At 39.3% G+C, this 12,275-nt stretch overlaps 2 protein-coding genes across 2 annotated transcripts; both read left to right on the forward strand.

Moving 5' to 3' along the window:
* Window positions 1-2,605: 2,605 nt before the first annotated feature.
* Window positions 2,606-10,237, forward strand: LOC113318479 (UDP-glycosyltransferase 74E2-like). The gene is made up of 2 exons (XM_026566647.1): window positions 2,606-3,413; window positions 9,322-10,237. Exons 1-2 carry the CDS (start codon window positions 2,778-2,780, stop codon window positions 10,045-10,047), a joined length of 1,362 nt encoding a protein of 453 aa, XP_026422432.1. The 5' UTR covers window positions 2,606-2,777; the 3' UTR covers window positions 10,048-10,237.
* Window positions 10,238-10,389: 152 nt separating this feature from the next.
* Window positions 10,390-12,134, forward strand: LOC113318470 (UDP-glycosyltransferase 74E2-like). Its single transcript, XM_026566638.1, has 2 exons — window positions 10,390-11,254; window positions 11,348-12,134. Exons 1-2 carry the CDS (start codon window positions 10,604-10,606, stop codon window positions 12,074-12,076), a joined length of 1,380 nt encoding a protein of 459 aa, XP_026422423.1. The 5' UTR covers window positions 10,390-10,603; the 3' UTR covers window positions 12,077-12,134.
* The last annotated feature ends 141 nt before the right edge of the window (window positions 12,135-12,275 follow it).

Consider the following 12,275-nt stretch of genomic DNA (forward strand, 5'->3'; position numbering starts at 1 on the left):
GTCTTTGGTACCGTTCAAGTTGGTTCACATAATAATTAGGCTCGCGGATTTCTATCTGTTTGATTTGCTGATTACATTGTGAAATAGAGATATTAAACTCTTTGATATAATTTTCTCTAGATTGAGTCTGACTGTCTAGTTGATTCTCTAGAAAGTATATTAGAGTAAGTCCTCTCAGATTGCCAAACGAATTTTCGGGTGTGGTTGTTAGACCCCCGCATTTTCAATTGGTATCAGAGAAGGAAAACACATTAAAGACCTCATAAGTCCGTGTTTATAGCGATTTGATATGGACGAGAACACCTTTGATCACGCACCACTAGCTCAGGGACATTCCAACTTGGTTAATTGTCCTGGTTCTGCTGAGAATTCTGTTTCGTCATCCTCTTCAGAATTCACACTTTACTGGGAAGCTCGTCTTGATGAACAGTTAGATGAACTTTATGATGAAAGTGATTCAGAAGAAGGACAATATCGAAGAAGAAGTCTCACAGTACATCATTCTCTTTGATCATCTTCTAAAGAAAAATAGGTCAACATCTTGCTTGACTTAATTTCTGACTCCTCTCAGCAAGAGCAAAGAAACCGAAAGGTTTTGGGAATGCCACTGAGAGTGATTCAGAGGAATCAGAGAATGGGTTTGAATACCCAGTGGAAGAGATGAACACCAGTGAAGAGGATTACGATGTTGCAGATGAATGGAAGAGAATGGAGGCTTATCATGATATGAAACTTCGCATAAGATTTGATGATGAGAGAGCCAATCCAAAGATCTTTGCCAGAACCATGCGTGAAGGAGAACCCAGTGATGGTGATGAAGAACTCTTGGAAGATGAAAGTGATGAAGATGATGATAATGATAGTGATAAGAGTTCGTCATCTGACGACATTCCAGTTTCTCCTGCATCATCAGGCAGTGACTATAATACACAATACGAGGAGGGGGAAAACTGGAGCTACGATGAGGAGGACTATTAGTGGTCCTTTCTGGGGTATTGAAAGCAGCCAAGTCTTCAGAATCTGGTAAGATTTTGAAGATGATTTTTATTAATTGGATTTCTCGATACTTGCTCCTTTCCTTCTTTTTGTTGATGCAGATGATGGCAATGACAGACTTCTTATGATTTTCCTTCTTCTTCTGACGGTCGGCTTTGTGGTTGGTTTTAGTAGTAACTTTTTGTTGATAAGAAAAGATGTTATCAGTAGTATTGTTTGGTGACTATGGTTGATAGACTTGAAGTTATTTTGTTTAATTTGAGGGTTGTGAACCTCTAGAATTTCACTGGTTTGTAAAACTTGATGGTATATGTTCTTAATTTCTTGTACTTTTCCAGTTATGGTGGTAGTAATGTTACAGCAAGTGTAGGTATTCTTTTTTCTGTTGATTGTAGTATTGTTGAGAGTAGTCCTGTATGTGCAAAAATTGATGGCAATCTTGATGAAGTAGCTTAGGAAACCAAGGATGAAAAGGAAATTGAACCAAGTGTAGCAAGAATTACTAGGAGAATCCGATAGTTGCATCAGGAAAATTTCAAGAACAGAAAGACTGAGAGAGAACTAGTTTACGTCATGCTTACGGAGCAGAGCTCATTAATAAACTCATGGACTCCTAGGTGTTCAAGTTCCTTTTGATTATCAATGAGTAAATTAACAAGAGAAAATGATTATTGATTTAATCATTTTACATCTGCCCAAAAAAAATAAATCCCTCGTTTTCAAGATTGCTCAAATATTGAGGAGAGAAGGCAAAACCAAAAGAGGAGAAAAATACTATAGACTTTTCTCGATATCTTTTGTCTTCAAAGCACATGAGAAGAAGTGATAGAGGAAATATTACATGTGTCCATCATGAGTAGAGGTGCTCATGCATCTTGACACTTTGGAGCGGCCAACATTTTTTTTTATGAGAGAGCAGCCAACATACCACCAATAACATTTGTTCCACAACATCAAAAACCTTTTCGGACAAGAAATTTAACACAGAAACTGTAATCCAGAAATCAAATAACCATTGCAAAAACTCAACAACAGATGAAAGCTTTGAAATCCAAAAGCACCTGTTCGACCTGAAAATATCTAAAAATGTCCAAATCCCGAACACCAGAAGTTACTGTTATCAGTAATGCAAGACGACTGGGCCTCCACTTGTGATAGAAGTCGTGACGTTGGCAGCAGCCAGCAGGGGTATTATCGACCACTTGGTACATCAAAATGCAATACTTACACCATGTTTGTTTACTCCTGACTCATCTGAGTCGTCTGGATCTGAATCATCTGGATCTGAGTGAAATCACCTGACTCATCTGGATCTGAGTCGATATGTTTGTTTTGAGTCAGATCTGACTCATCTGACTCGGAAATAAGTGAGTCAGTGGTTTGGTCCCATGAGTCAGGGGTATTTTGTTACCTGACTCAAATGAGTCCGAGTCAGGGGTTATGTCCGAGTCAGAGGTCGAGTCAGATCTGACTCAAAATGGAAAACAAACGGTCTGACTGCTGACTCGGTCCGAGTCAGGTGTTGACTCAGATTCAGACGCCGAGTCAGCTGCAAACAAACAAGTCTTAATATTAGGGATTTTGATCTCTAGCAAAATGGGCACCCACTCTCTGGTTCCCACTGAACATCATCTTCTTCTTGATTTTATCGACGTCGACGATGATGATGATCACAGTATCAGCATCTCTTTGAATCCTAATCTCCTTCACCATCTTCCTTCGGTGCATCTAATTTCAGCTACTCCGCCTGAAAACCAGGTACTTAACTTTGCCGCTTTATTATGGATGATGTAGATCTGCTAAAATCAGGACATGTTTTGGTTCTTCCATTACCAGTTCAAGGTCATATAAACCCAATACTCCAATTCTCTAAACGTTTAGTTTCCAAAGGAATCAAAGTCACACTGTTCACCACCATACTCGCCTCCAAATCGGTGCAACCCGGTGTCAGCTCCATCTCGGTTGAAACATTTTCAGAAGGCGAGGGTTTTGAAAGTTCTTCTGGAGATAATTTTATGAAGAAAATCGAAATTGCTGTTTGCAAAAACTTGCCGGAATTTATTAAGAAGCAAGAAAGATTAGGGTGTCCTGTCAAATGTGTTGTTTATGATTCTATTATGCCGTGGGCATTGCCATTAGCGAAAGAACTAGGATTAATTGGAGCTTCATTTTATACACAGTCTAGTGCTGTAAGTGCAATTTATTACCAAGTGAATAAAGGATTGATTGGGATGCCTGTAGATGGACCGACTATGTTGGTACCTGGATTGCCGTTACTTGAACCGGATGAGCTGCCGTCTTTCGTTCACAAACCGGATGTGTACCCTGCAATTCTTCCGTTAGTGTTGAGTCGGTTTTCGAATGTTGATGAAGCAGATTGGTTGCTTTTTAACACCTATGATAAGCTGGAGGAGCAGGTAAAGCAGTTTATTGCCTCATTAGTTCCATCTTTAGAGTTAATTTTAATTTTTTATGCGATCATAGTCTGGATTGTCAATTGTTTTGTAATCTATAAGACCATGTCAGAGAGTAGTGTAAGTTCCATAACTCTGTTATTAACATGTTAGGATTTGATAGTATGTTTAGTTTCATCATTTTAGTCAAATTTCAGTTCGCTAGTTGTATGAGCATGGATTTGATAGTAATGTAGATCATAGAGTTGTTGGTCGCGGAGCCAATTTGTTATCAACTGACTCACAAATTGTGGGGGAGCCAGGATTGAAGGTAGGAGGAGGCAAAAACATATCCTGTGTAGGAATATACGATGAATGAAATCATGCAATTAAGGGGGTTTTGTGGAAATATACAAGGATTTGGAGCAGGGGCGGAGCCAGTTATGGGCAAGTGGAGAAAAGCCTATTTATGCCTCCACTTACCCACATATGACTCCGTCCCTGTTCCTGCTCCCGAAGTCTGTTTTATGTATTGTAAGCCCTCCTTAAGTTTTTTTTATTCATTGTGTGGCCACACAAAATAAATTTTTACTTTTTTTGCCCTCTCCTATCTTGAAGTCTGGCTCTGCCATAATTTGAGAATTGTTATACTTAGGACAATGTCAAAGAGTATTCTTGGGGATTGTGAGAGTCCAAGTTTAAGAAGGTTTTTTATATGTATGATTGTATGAGGTAGTACGTACATTCCTTTAAAATGTCTGGTGTATGATTCTATTATGCCATGGGCATTGCCATCGGTGAAAGAATTAGGATTGATTGGAGCTTCATTTTTTACAGTCTAGTGCTCTTAGTGCAGTTTATTACGAAGTGAATAAAGGACTGATTGGTATACCTATAGATGGACCGGCGACATTGGTTTCTGGACTGCCATTACTTGAACCGAATGAATTGCCATCTTTCGTTTACAAACCTCATGTGTATCCTGCAATTCTTCTGGTAGTGTTTAAGTCGATTTTCAAATATTGATGAAGCAGATTGGTTACTTTTTAACACCTATGATAAGCTGGAGGAACAGGTAAAGCTTATTGCCTTATTAGTTTTATCTTTTTAGATAACTTTGAATTATGCTAGTTATATCAGCTTGTTTGGATTTGATAGCAGATGATGATTATAGGGAACTTGTTAGGATTTTGACAGTAGTTGTTAGGAATTTATTAAGAAGCAAGAAAGATTAAGGTGTCCTGTCAAATGTGTTGTGTATGATTCTATTATGCCGTGGGCATTACTATCGAAGGTGCTAGGATTGATTGGAGCTTCATTTTATACAGTCTAGTGCTGTTAGTGCAATCTATTACCAAGTGAATAAAGGATTGATTGGGGTGCCTGTAGATGGACTGACGAGATTGGTACCTGGGTTGCCGTTACTTGAACCGGATGAGTTACCGTCTTTCGTTCACAAACCGGATCTGTATCCTCCGTTAGTGTTGAGCCGGTTTGCAAATGTTGATGAAGCAGATTGGTTACTTTTTAACACCTATGATAAGCTGGAGGAACAGGGAAGTGAAGCTTATTACTTTTTTAGTTCCATCTTCTCAGTCAAATTTGAATTTTGCTAGTCGTATAAGCTTGTTAGGAATTTGACAGTAGATGCAGATCATAAGGTTGTTGGTGGCGGGGCCAATTTGTTGCCAACTGACACTCAAATTATGGCGCAGCCAGGATTGAAGGTAGGACGGGGAAAAAACATATCCTGTGTAGGAATATACAATGAATGAAATGATACTAGTAAGGGCTTTTGTGAAAATATACAAGGATTTGGAGCAGGGGGAGAGCCAAGTATGGACAAGTGGGGAAAAACCTATTTTTATGCTTCCACTTACCCAAATGTGGCTCCGTCCCTGTTCCTGCTCCCAAAGTCTGTTTTATGCTTTGTAAAGCCTCTTAAATGTTATCATTTATTCATTGTTTGGCCACACAAAATGAGATTCTTTTTTATGCCCTGGCTGCACCACAATTTAATAATTGTGATCTTTTGGAAAATGTCAGACAATATTGTTGGGATTGTTGGAGTCTAAGTTCTATGGAGTTTTGAATATGTATGAATTCGCTGTACTTCTTCTGGTTGTACTTGCATTCCGTTACTTGTAGATGGACCGACGAAATTGGTACCTGGATTGCCGTTACTTGAACCGAATGAGTTACCCTCTTTCATTTACAAACCTGACATGTCCCCTGCAATTCTTCTGTTAGTGTTGTGTTGGTTTTCTAATGTTGATGAAGCAGATTGGTTACTTTTTTGTACCTAAGATGAGCTTGAGGAACAGGTAAATCTTATTATTGCCTTATTAGTAATTAGTTTTATCTTTAGAGTTAAATATTATTTTGTATGTGGATCATAGGCCAGGTTGTTGATTGTTTTGTGATCTATAAGACCATGTCAGAGAGCAGTGTTGGCCATTGCTAAGAGTGTAATTTTGATAACTCTGTTATTGACATGTTAGAGTTTAATAGTCATATGAGAGAGTAATATTAGTCACTTCTTTTTAGTCATATGAGCTTGTTAGGATTTTATAGTATATGTATATCATAGGGTTGTTGGTGGCGGAGCCAATTTGTTGTCAACTGACTCTCAAACTGTGGCGGAGCCAGGATTGAAGGCAAGTAAGGGTTTTATGAATCTTTATTAACGTGGTTTAGAAGAAAACCGATATCCAACAAACTTCGTTGTAAACTTCTACTTCTACACTCAATTATCAAAGAAGTTTGGTGGATATCGGTTTCCTTCCGAACCACGTTTAAAAATATTTTTAAAACTTTGGCCAAGTAGTTTGCTTGCTTGCCTCTTGCTGGGCAAGTCACGCATCCTGAATGAAACTTTGGCCACATTGCCACAGTTACGACATTAGTGATGCTAGGACGGAAAGGGTTTGAGTTTCAATTAAGACTTTTGGAGCAGGGGCGGAGATAGGTATGGGCAAGTGGGGGAAAAGCCTATTTGTGACTCCACTTGCCTACATATGGCTCCGTTCCTGTTCCTGGTCGCAAAGTCTGTTTTATGTATTGTAAATCCTCTTAAATTTTATCATTTATTCATTGTTTGGCCACACAATATGGGATTTTCTTTGCCCTGGCTTGCTTTCAGCCCTGGCTGCACCACAATTTGATAATTGTGATCTTTTGGAAAGTGTCGGAGAGTATTCTTGGAGATTGTTGGAGTCTAAGTTCTATGTAGTGTTGACTATGTATGAATTGTCTGTACTTCTGGTTGTACTTGCATTCCGTTACCTGTAGATGGACCGACGACAGTGGTACCTGGATTGCCTTTACTTGAACCGAATGAGTTACTGTCTTTCGCTTATAAACCTGATGTGTATCCTGCAATTCTTTGTTAGTGTTGTGTCGAATTTCTAATGTTGATGTTACTTTTTAATACCTATGATAAGCTGGAGGAACAGGTAAACCTTATTATTGCCTTATTAGTTTATCTTTAGAGTAAAATTTAATTTTGCATGTGGATCATAGGCCAGGTTATTGATTGTTTTGTGATCTATAAGACCGTGTCAGAGAGTAGTGTTGGCCATTTCTAGAAGTGTAAGTTTGATAACTCTGTTATTGTCATGTTAGGATTTGTTAGTAGAGCTTATTTTTGGTTTCGTCTTTTTAGTCAAATTTCGGTTTCCTATATGATTTTGGCAGTAGATGTAGATCATAGGGTTGTTGGTGGCGGAGCCAATTTGTTGCCAACTGACTCTCAAACTGTGGCGGAGCCAGGATTGAAGGTAGGATGGGGCAAAAAAAATATCCTATATAGGAGCAGACAATGAATAAAATGGCACAATTAAAGGTTTTTTACTGTGAAAGGATTTGGGAGCAGGGGCGGAAGCCAGGTATGGGCAAGTGGGGATTGCAGATTTATGCTTCCACTTGTCCGTACGTAGCTCTGCTCTTGCTCCCAAAGTCTTTTTTGTACATTATAAGCCCTCCTAAATTTTATCTTTTATTCGTTGTTTGGCCAAACATAATCGGATTTTGTTTTTTTGCCCTCTGCTTATCTTCAATCCCGGCTCTGCCGCGTTTGATGGTTGTGATCTTTATAGCACAATGTCAAAGAGTATTCTTGGGAATGGTGAGAAACTTGGAGTCTGAGTTCGATGTGGTTTTTCAAATTCTCTGTACTTCTGGTAGTGCTTAAATCCTTATACTAAGAACGCAACTAGGAGTTCTTTGTGAAAATGTACTAGGTTTTGGGTGCAGTGGTGGAGCCAAGTGTGGGCAAATGGGGGAAAGCCTATTTATGTCTTCACTTACCCACGTATAGCTCCACAACTGTTCCTGCCCCCGAAGTCCATTTTATGCATTGCTACCCCTCCTAAATTCACTCTTGTATTCATTGTTTGGCCACTCGCAGGGAATTTTTTTTTATCTTCATTGTTTTATGCATTGTAAAGCCTCCTACATTTTATCATTTATTCATTGTTAGGCCACACAAAATGGGATGTTTTTTGTTTCCCTGGCTTGCTTTCAGCCCTTGCTGCACCCCAATTTGATAATTGTGATCTTTTGGAAAATGTCAGAGAGTATTCTTGGGGATTGTTGGAGTCTAAGTTCTATGTACTGTTGAATATATATGAATTCTTTGTACTTCTGGTTAGACTTGCATTCCGTTACCTGTAGATGGACCGACGACATTGCTACCTGGATTGCCGTTACTTGAACCGAATGAGTTACTGTCTTTCGTTTACAAACCTGATGTGTATCCTGTAATTCTTTTGTTAGTGTTGTGTCAATTTTCTAGTGATGATGAAGTAGATTGGTTACTTTTTAATACCTATGATAAGCTGGAGGACCAGGTAAACCTTATTATAACCTTATTAGTTTTATCTTTAGAGTTAAATTTAATTTTGCATGTGGATCACAGGCCAGGTTGTTGATTGTTTTGTGATCTGTAAGACCATATCAGAGAGTAGTGTTGGCCATTGGTAAAAGTGTGAGTTTGATATTTCTGTTATTGTCATGTTAGGATTTGATTGTAGATCATTTTTGGTCTCATATATTTTGTCAAATTTCGGTTTGCTAGTTATATGATTTTGACTGTAGATGTAGATCATAGGGTTGTTGGGCGTAGTCGATTTGTTGTCAACTGACTCTCAAATTGTGGCGGAGCCAGGATTGAAGGTAGGAGGAGACAGAAAAATATCCTGTGTGGGAGCAGACAATGAATAAAATGGCACAATTAGGGGGTTTTATGTGAAAAGATTCGGGAGCAGGGGCGGAGCCAGGTATGGGCAAGTGGGGGTTTGCATATTTATGCTTCCACTTGCCCCTACATAGTTCTGCTCTTGCTCCCGAAGTCTTTTTTTTACATTATAAGCTCTCTTGAATTTTATCTTTCATTCATTGTATGGCCACACACAATGGGATTCTTTTTTTTTTTGCCCTCTCCTATCTTCAATCCTGGCTCTGCCACGTTTGATTGTTGTAATCTTTAGCACAATGTCGAAGAGTATTCTTGGGACTTGTTAGAGACTTGGAGTCTGAGTTCGATGTGGTTTTTTGAATTATCTGTACTTCTGGTAGTTCTTACAGTCACTAAGAACCGCAACTAGGAGTTCTTTGCGAAAATATACTAGGTTTTGGGAGCAGTGACGGAGCCAAGTGCTATGCTACTGTTCCTGCCCCCGAAGTCCATTTTATGCATTGCTGCCCCTCCTAAATACACTCTTTTGTTCATTGTTTGGCCACACACAGTGGGAATTGTTTCTATCTTCAATGTTGGCTCTGCCACATTTGATGATTGTGATCTTTTTTGGACAATGGCAGAGAGTATTCTTGGGATTGTTGGAGTCTAAGTTTTATGTGGTTCTGAATATATATGAATTCTTTCTACTTCTGGTAGTACTTGCATTCCTAATAATACTAATAACAAATACAGGTGGTGAACTGGATGGCAAAGCAATCACAAACAAGAATGATCACAATAGGACCAACAGTGCCGTCATTTTACCTAGACAAGAGACTGGAGGATAACGCATACGGGCTTCATCTCTTTACACCAGATTCTGACACTTGCACGAAGTGGTTAGACACGAAAGAAGCCGCATCAGTTGTCTACATGTCTTTCGGGAGTTTGGCTAATTTAGGAGAGGAACAAATGGAGGAAATAGCTTGGGGAATTCGGAATACTAACTACAATTTCATTTGGGTAGTTAGAGCTACTGAAGAATCTAAACTCCCGAAAAACTTTGTGCAAGAGACTTCTGGTAAAGGTTTGGTGACAGGATGGTGTCAACAACTGGAGGTGTTAGCACACAAAGCAGTCGGGTGTTTCGTAACACATTGCGGATGGAACTCCATACTTGAGGCATTAAGTTTAGGTGTGCCTATGGTGGCAATGCCACAGTGGACTGATCAACCGACTAATGCAAAATTCGTTGAGGATGTATGGAAGGTTGGTGTTCGAGCCAAAACAGATGAGAAGGGGATGGTTACGAGAGACGAATTAGAGGAATCAATAAAATTAGTAATGGAAGGAGAGAGGAGAGAAGAGATAAATAAGAATGCTATCAGACTGAAAGAGTTGGCTCTGGAGGCTGTCGATGAAGGTGGAAGCTCTGACAAGAACATCGATGAATTTGTATCTAAAATCTTATGCACCTGAGTGTAAAACTTCTTAGTGCTTGTTAATTTGTATCTAAAATCTTATGTAACAATATTTTTACAGGGCTGCATTGTATTAAATAAGACGATCGCCCTTCTCTCTTGCTACCAAAGAGAGCTGTAGAAATCTTTTACTACTATATTACATTATTGAATAATACTGTAAAATTTACAAATTTCTTTGCTGCGAAGCCATGTTTCACCTCTGGTTTCATTTTAATTGCACTTGGAAATTTGTGGCATGTTTTTGAACTCAGGAGGGGAAATGCTCTGAAATTTGATTGTGCCTAGTTTCCCTGGCAGACTTGATCACCAAGTACTTCATATTTTCTGTTTGTTTGAGCTTGTAAAGTGAATCTTTTTGGGCTCTTTTGCCTTGTTCTGTCTGTAAAGTGAAAGTTGGTTTTTAATAAATGTTGTCTGGAAAATGCGGTATTGCATGTGAAAGCACCAAAGTTTAGAGTGTCCTCAGACTCCATACAACGAGATGCATGTGGGCTGTGCAATACAAAGATGGAAAAAAGAAGAATAAAGAACTTCCAAGCTTAGTGTAAGAAATGGGTGAGAAAGAGACTCCAGTTCCATTGAGATCTCTACATGTTTTGGTTCTTCCATTCCCCGCACAAGGCCATATAAATCCTATGCTCCAATTCTCAAACCGTTTAGTATCCAAAGGAGTTAAAGTTACATTGTTTACAACTCTCCACGCCTCGAAATCGGTTCGAACCGCAGCTAGCTCCGTCTCAGTAGTACCATTTTCTGAGGGAAGCCAAGACGGTCTAGAAGACTTCAATAGCAGAAATTTCATGCAACAATTCAAAGACACTGTTGCAGAGAGTTTACCTAAGCTAATTGGAAAGCATGAAACATCAGATTATCCTGTTAAGTGTGTAGTATATGATTCTCTAATCCCGTGGATTTTACCGTTGGCGAAAGAACTAGGACTGATTGGGGCCTGTTTTTTTACTCAATCTGGTTCAGCTAGTGCCATCTATTACCAAGTATATAAAGGGTTGCTTCCTACACCTGTAGAAGGACCAGCAACATTGGTTCCTGGTTCAGTTACACTTGAACCTCAGGATTTACCTTCTTTTGTTCATAAAATCGACTCCTACCCAGATTTCCTGACTCTAGTTCTGGAGCAGTTTTGGAATGTGGATGAAGCAGATTGGTTGTTGTTCAACACATATGACAAGTTGGAGGAAGAGGTAATCTTCTTAAATCCATCTAATTGAAGCAAATGTAATGTCTGGTGAATTCACTAATGGCAAGCGATTCTTGCCATTGTTATTTTCCAACAGGTTGTGAAGTGGATGCAAAAGCAATCAGCAACAAAAATGATCACTGTAGGACCATCTGTACCGTCATTTTACCTAGACAAACGGCTGAAGGATAACAATGACTACGGTCTTCATCTCTTTTCGCCGGATACTGATACCTGCATGAAGTGGTTGGACAAGAAAGAAGTCGCTACAGTTGTCTACGTATCATTTGGGAGTCTGAATGATCTAGGAGAAGAACAAATGAAAGAGTTGGCTTGGGGACTTGAGAATTGCAACTACCATTTTCTATGGGTTGTCAAGCTATCTGTGGAAGACAAACTTCCTAAAAACTTCGTGGAGGAGACAGCAGAAAAAGGTTTGGTTGTTGAATGGTGCCAGCAATTGGAGGTGATGGCGCACAAAGCGATTGGATGTTTCATCACACATTGTGGATGGAACTCGACGATTGAAGCTTTGAGTTTAGGTGTGCCAATGGTGGCAATGCCGCTCTGGACGGATCAATCGACTAATGCAAAGTTCATTTCAGATGTATGGGGAGTTGGTGTTAGAGCCGAAGCAGATGAGAAAGGTTTGGTTAACAGAGAGAATGTGGAGGAAGCTGTAAAATTAGTAATGGAGGGCGACAGAAAGGAAGAGATAAAGAAGAATGCTGTCAGATGGAAGGAGTTGGCTAAGCAGGCTGTGGATGAAGGTGGAAGCTCTGACAAGAACATTGATGAATTTGTATCCAAAATCTTATGCAGTTAAGCCTGCAGACTGTGCACATTTTCCGCAAACAATGCCTATTCTAACACTTCAAGCGACGAATCTAACCTGTTGTTCAACTAATTTCTGTTCTTTTATGCTGCACATCAGAATTTTCAGTTTTTCCCAATTGGCCACTGAAACGAAACTTCAGCAAGTCAAAGAGAATGTCAAGGGAAAGTAGAAGTAAAACTAATATAAA

The sequence above is a fragment of the Papaver somniferum genome, chromosome 1 (genome assembly GCF_003573695.1).
Source record: "Papaver somniferum cultivar HN1 chromosome 1, ASM357369v1, whole genome shotgun sequence".
Lineage (NCBI taxonomy): Eukaryota > Viridiplantae > Streptophyta > Magnoliopsida > Ranunculales > Papaveraceae > Papaver > Papaver somniferum.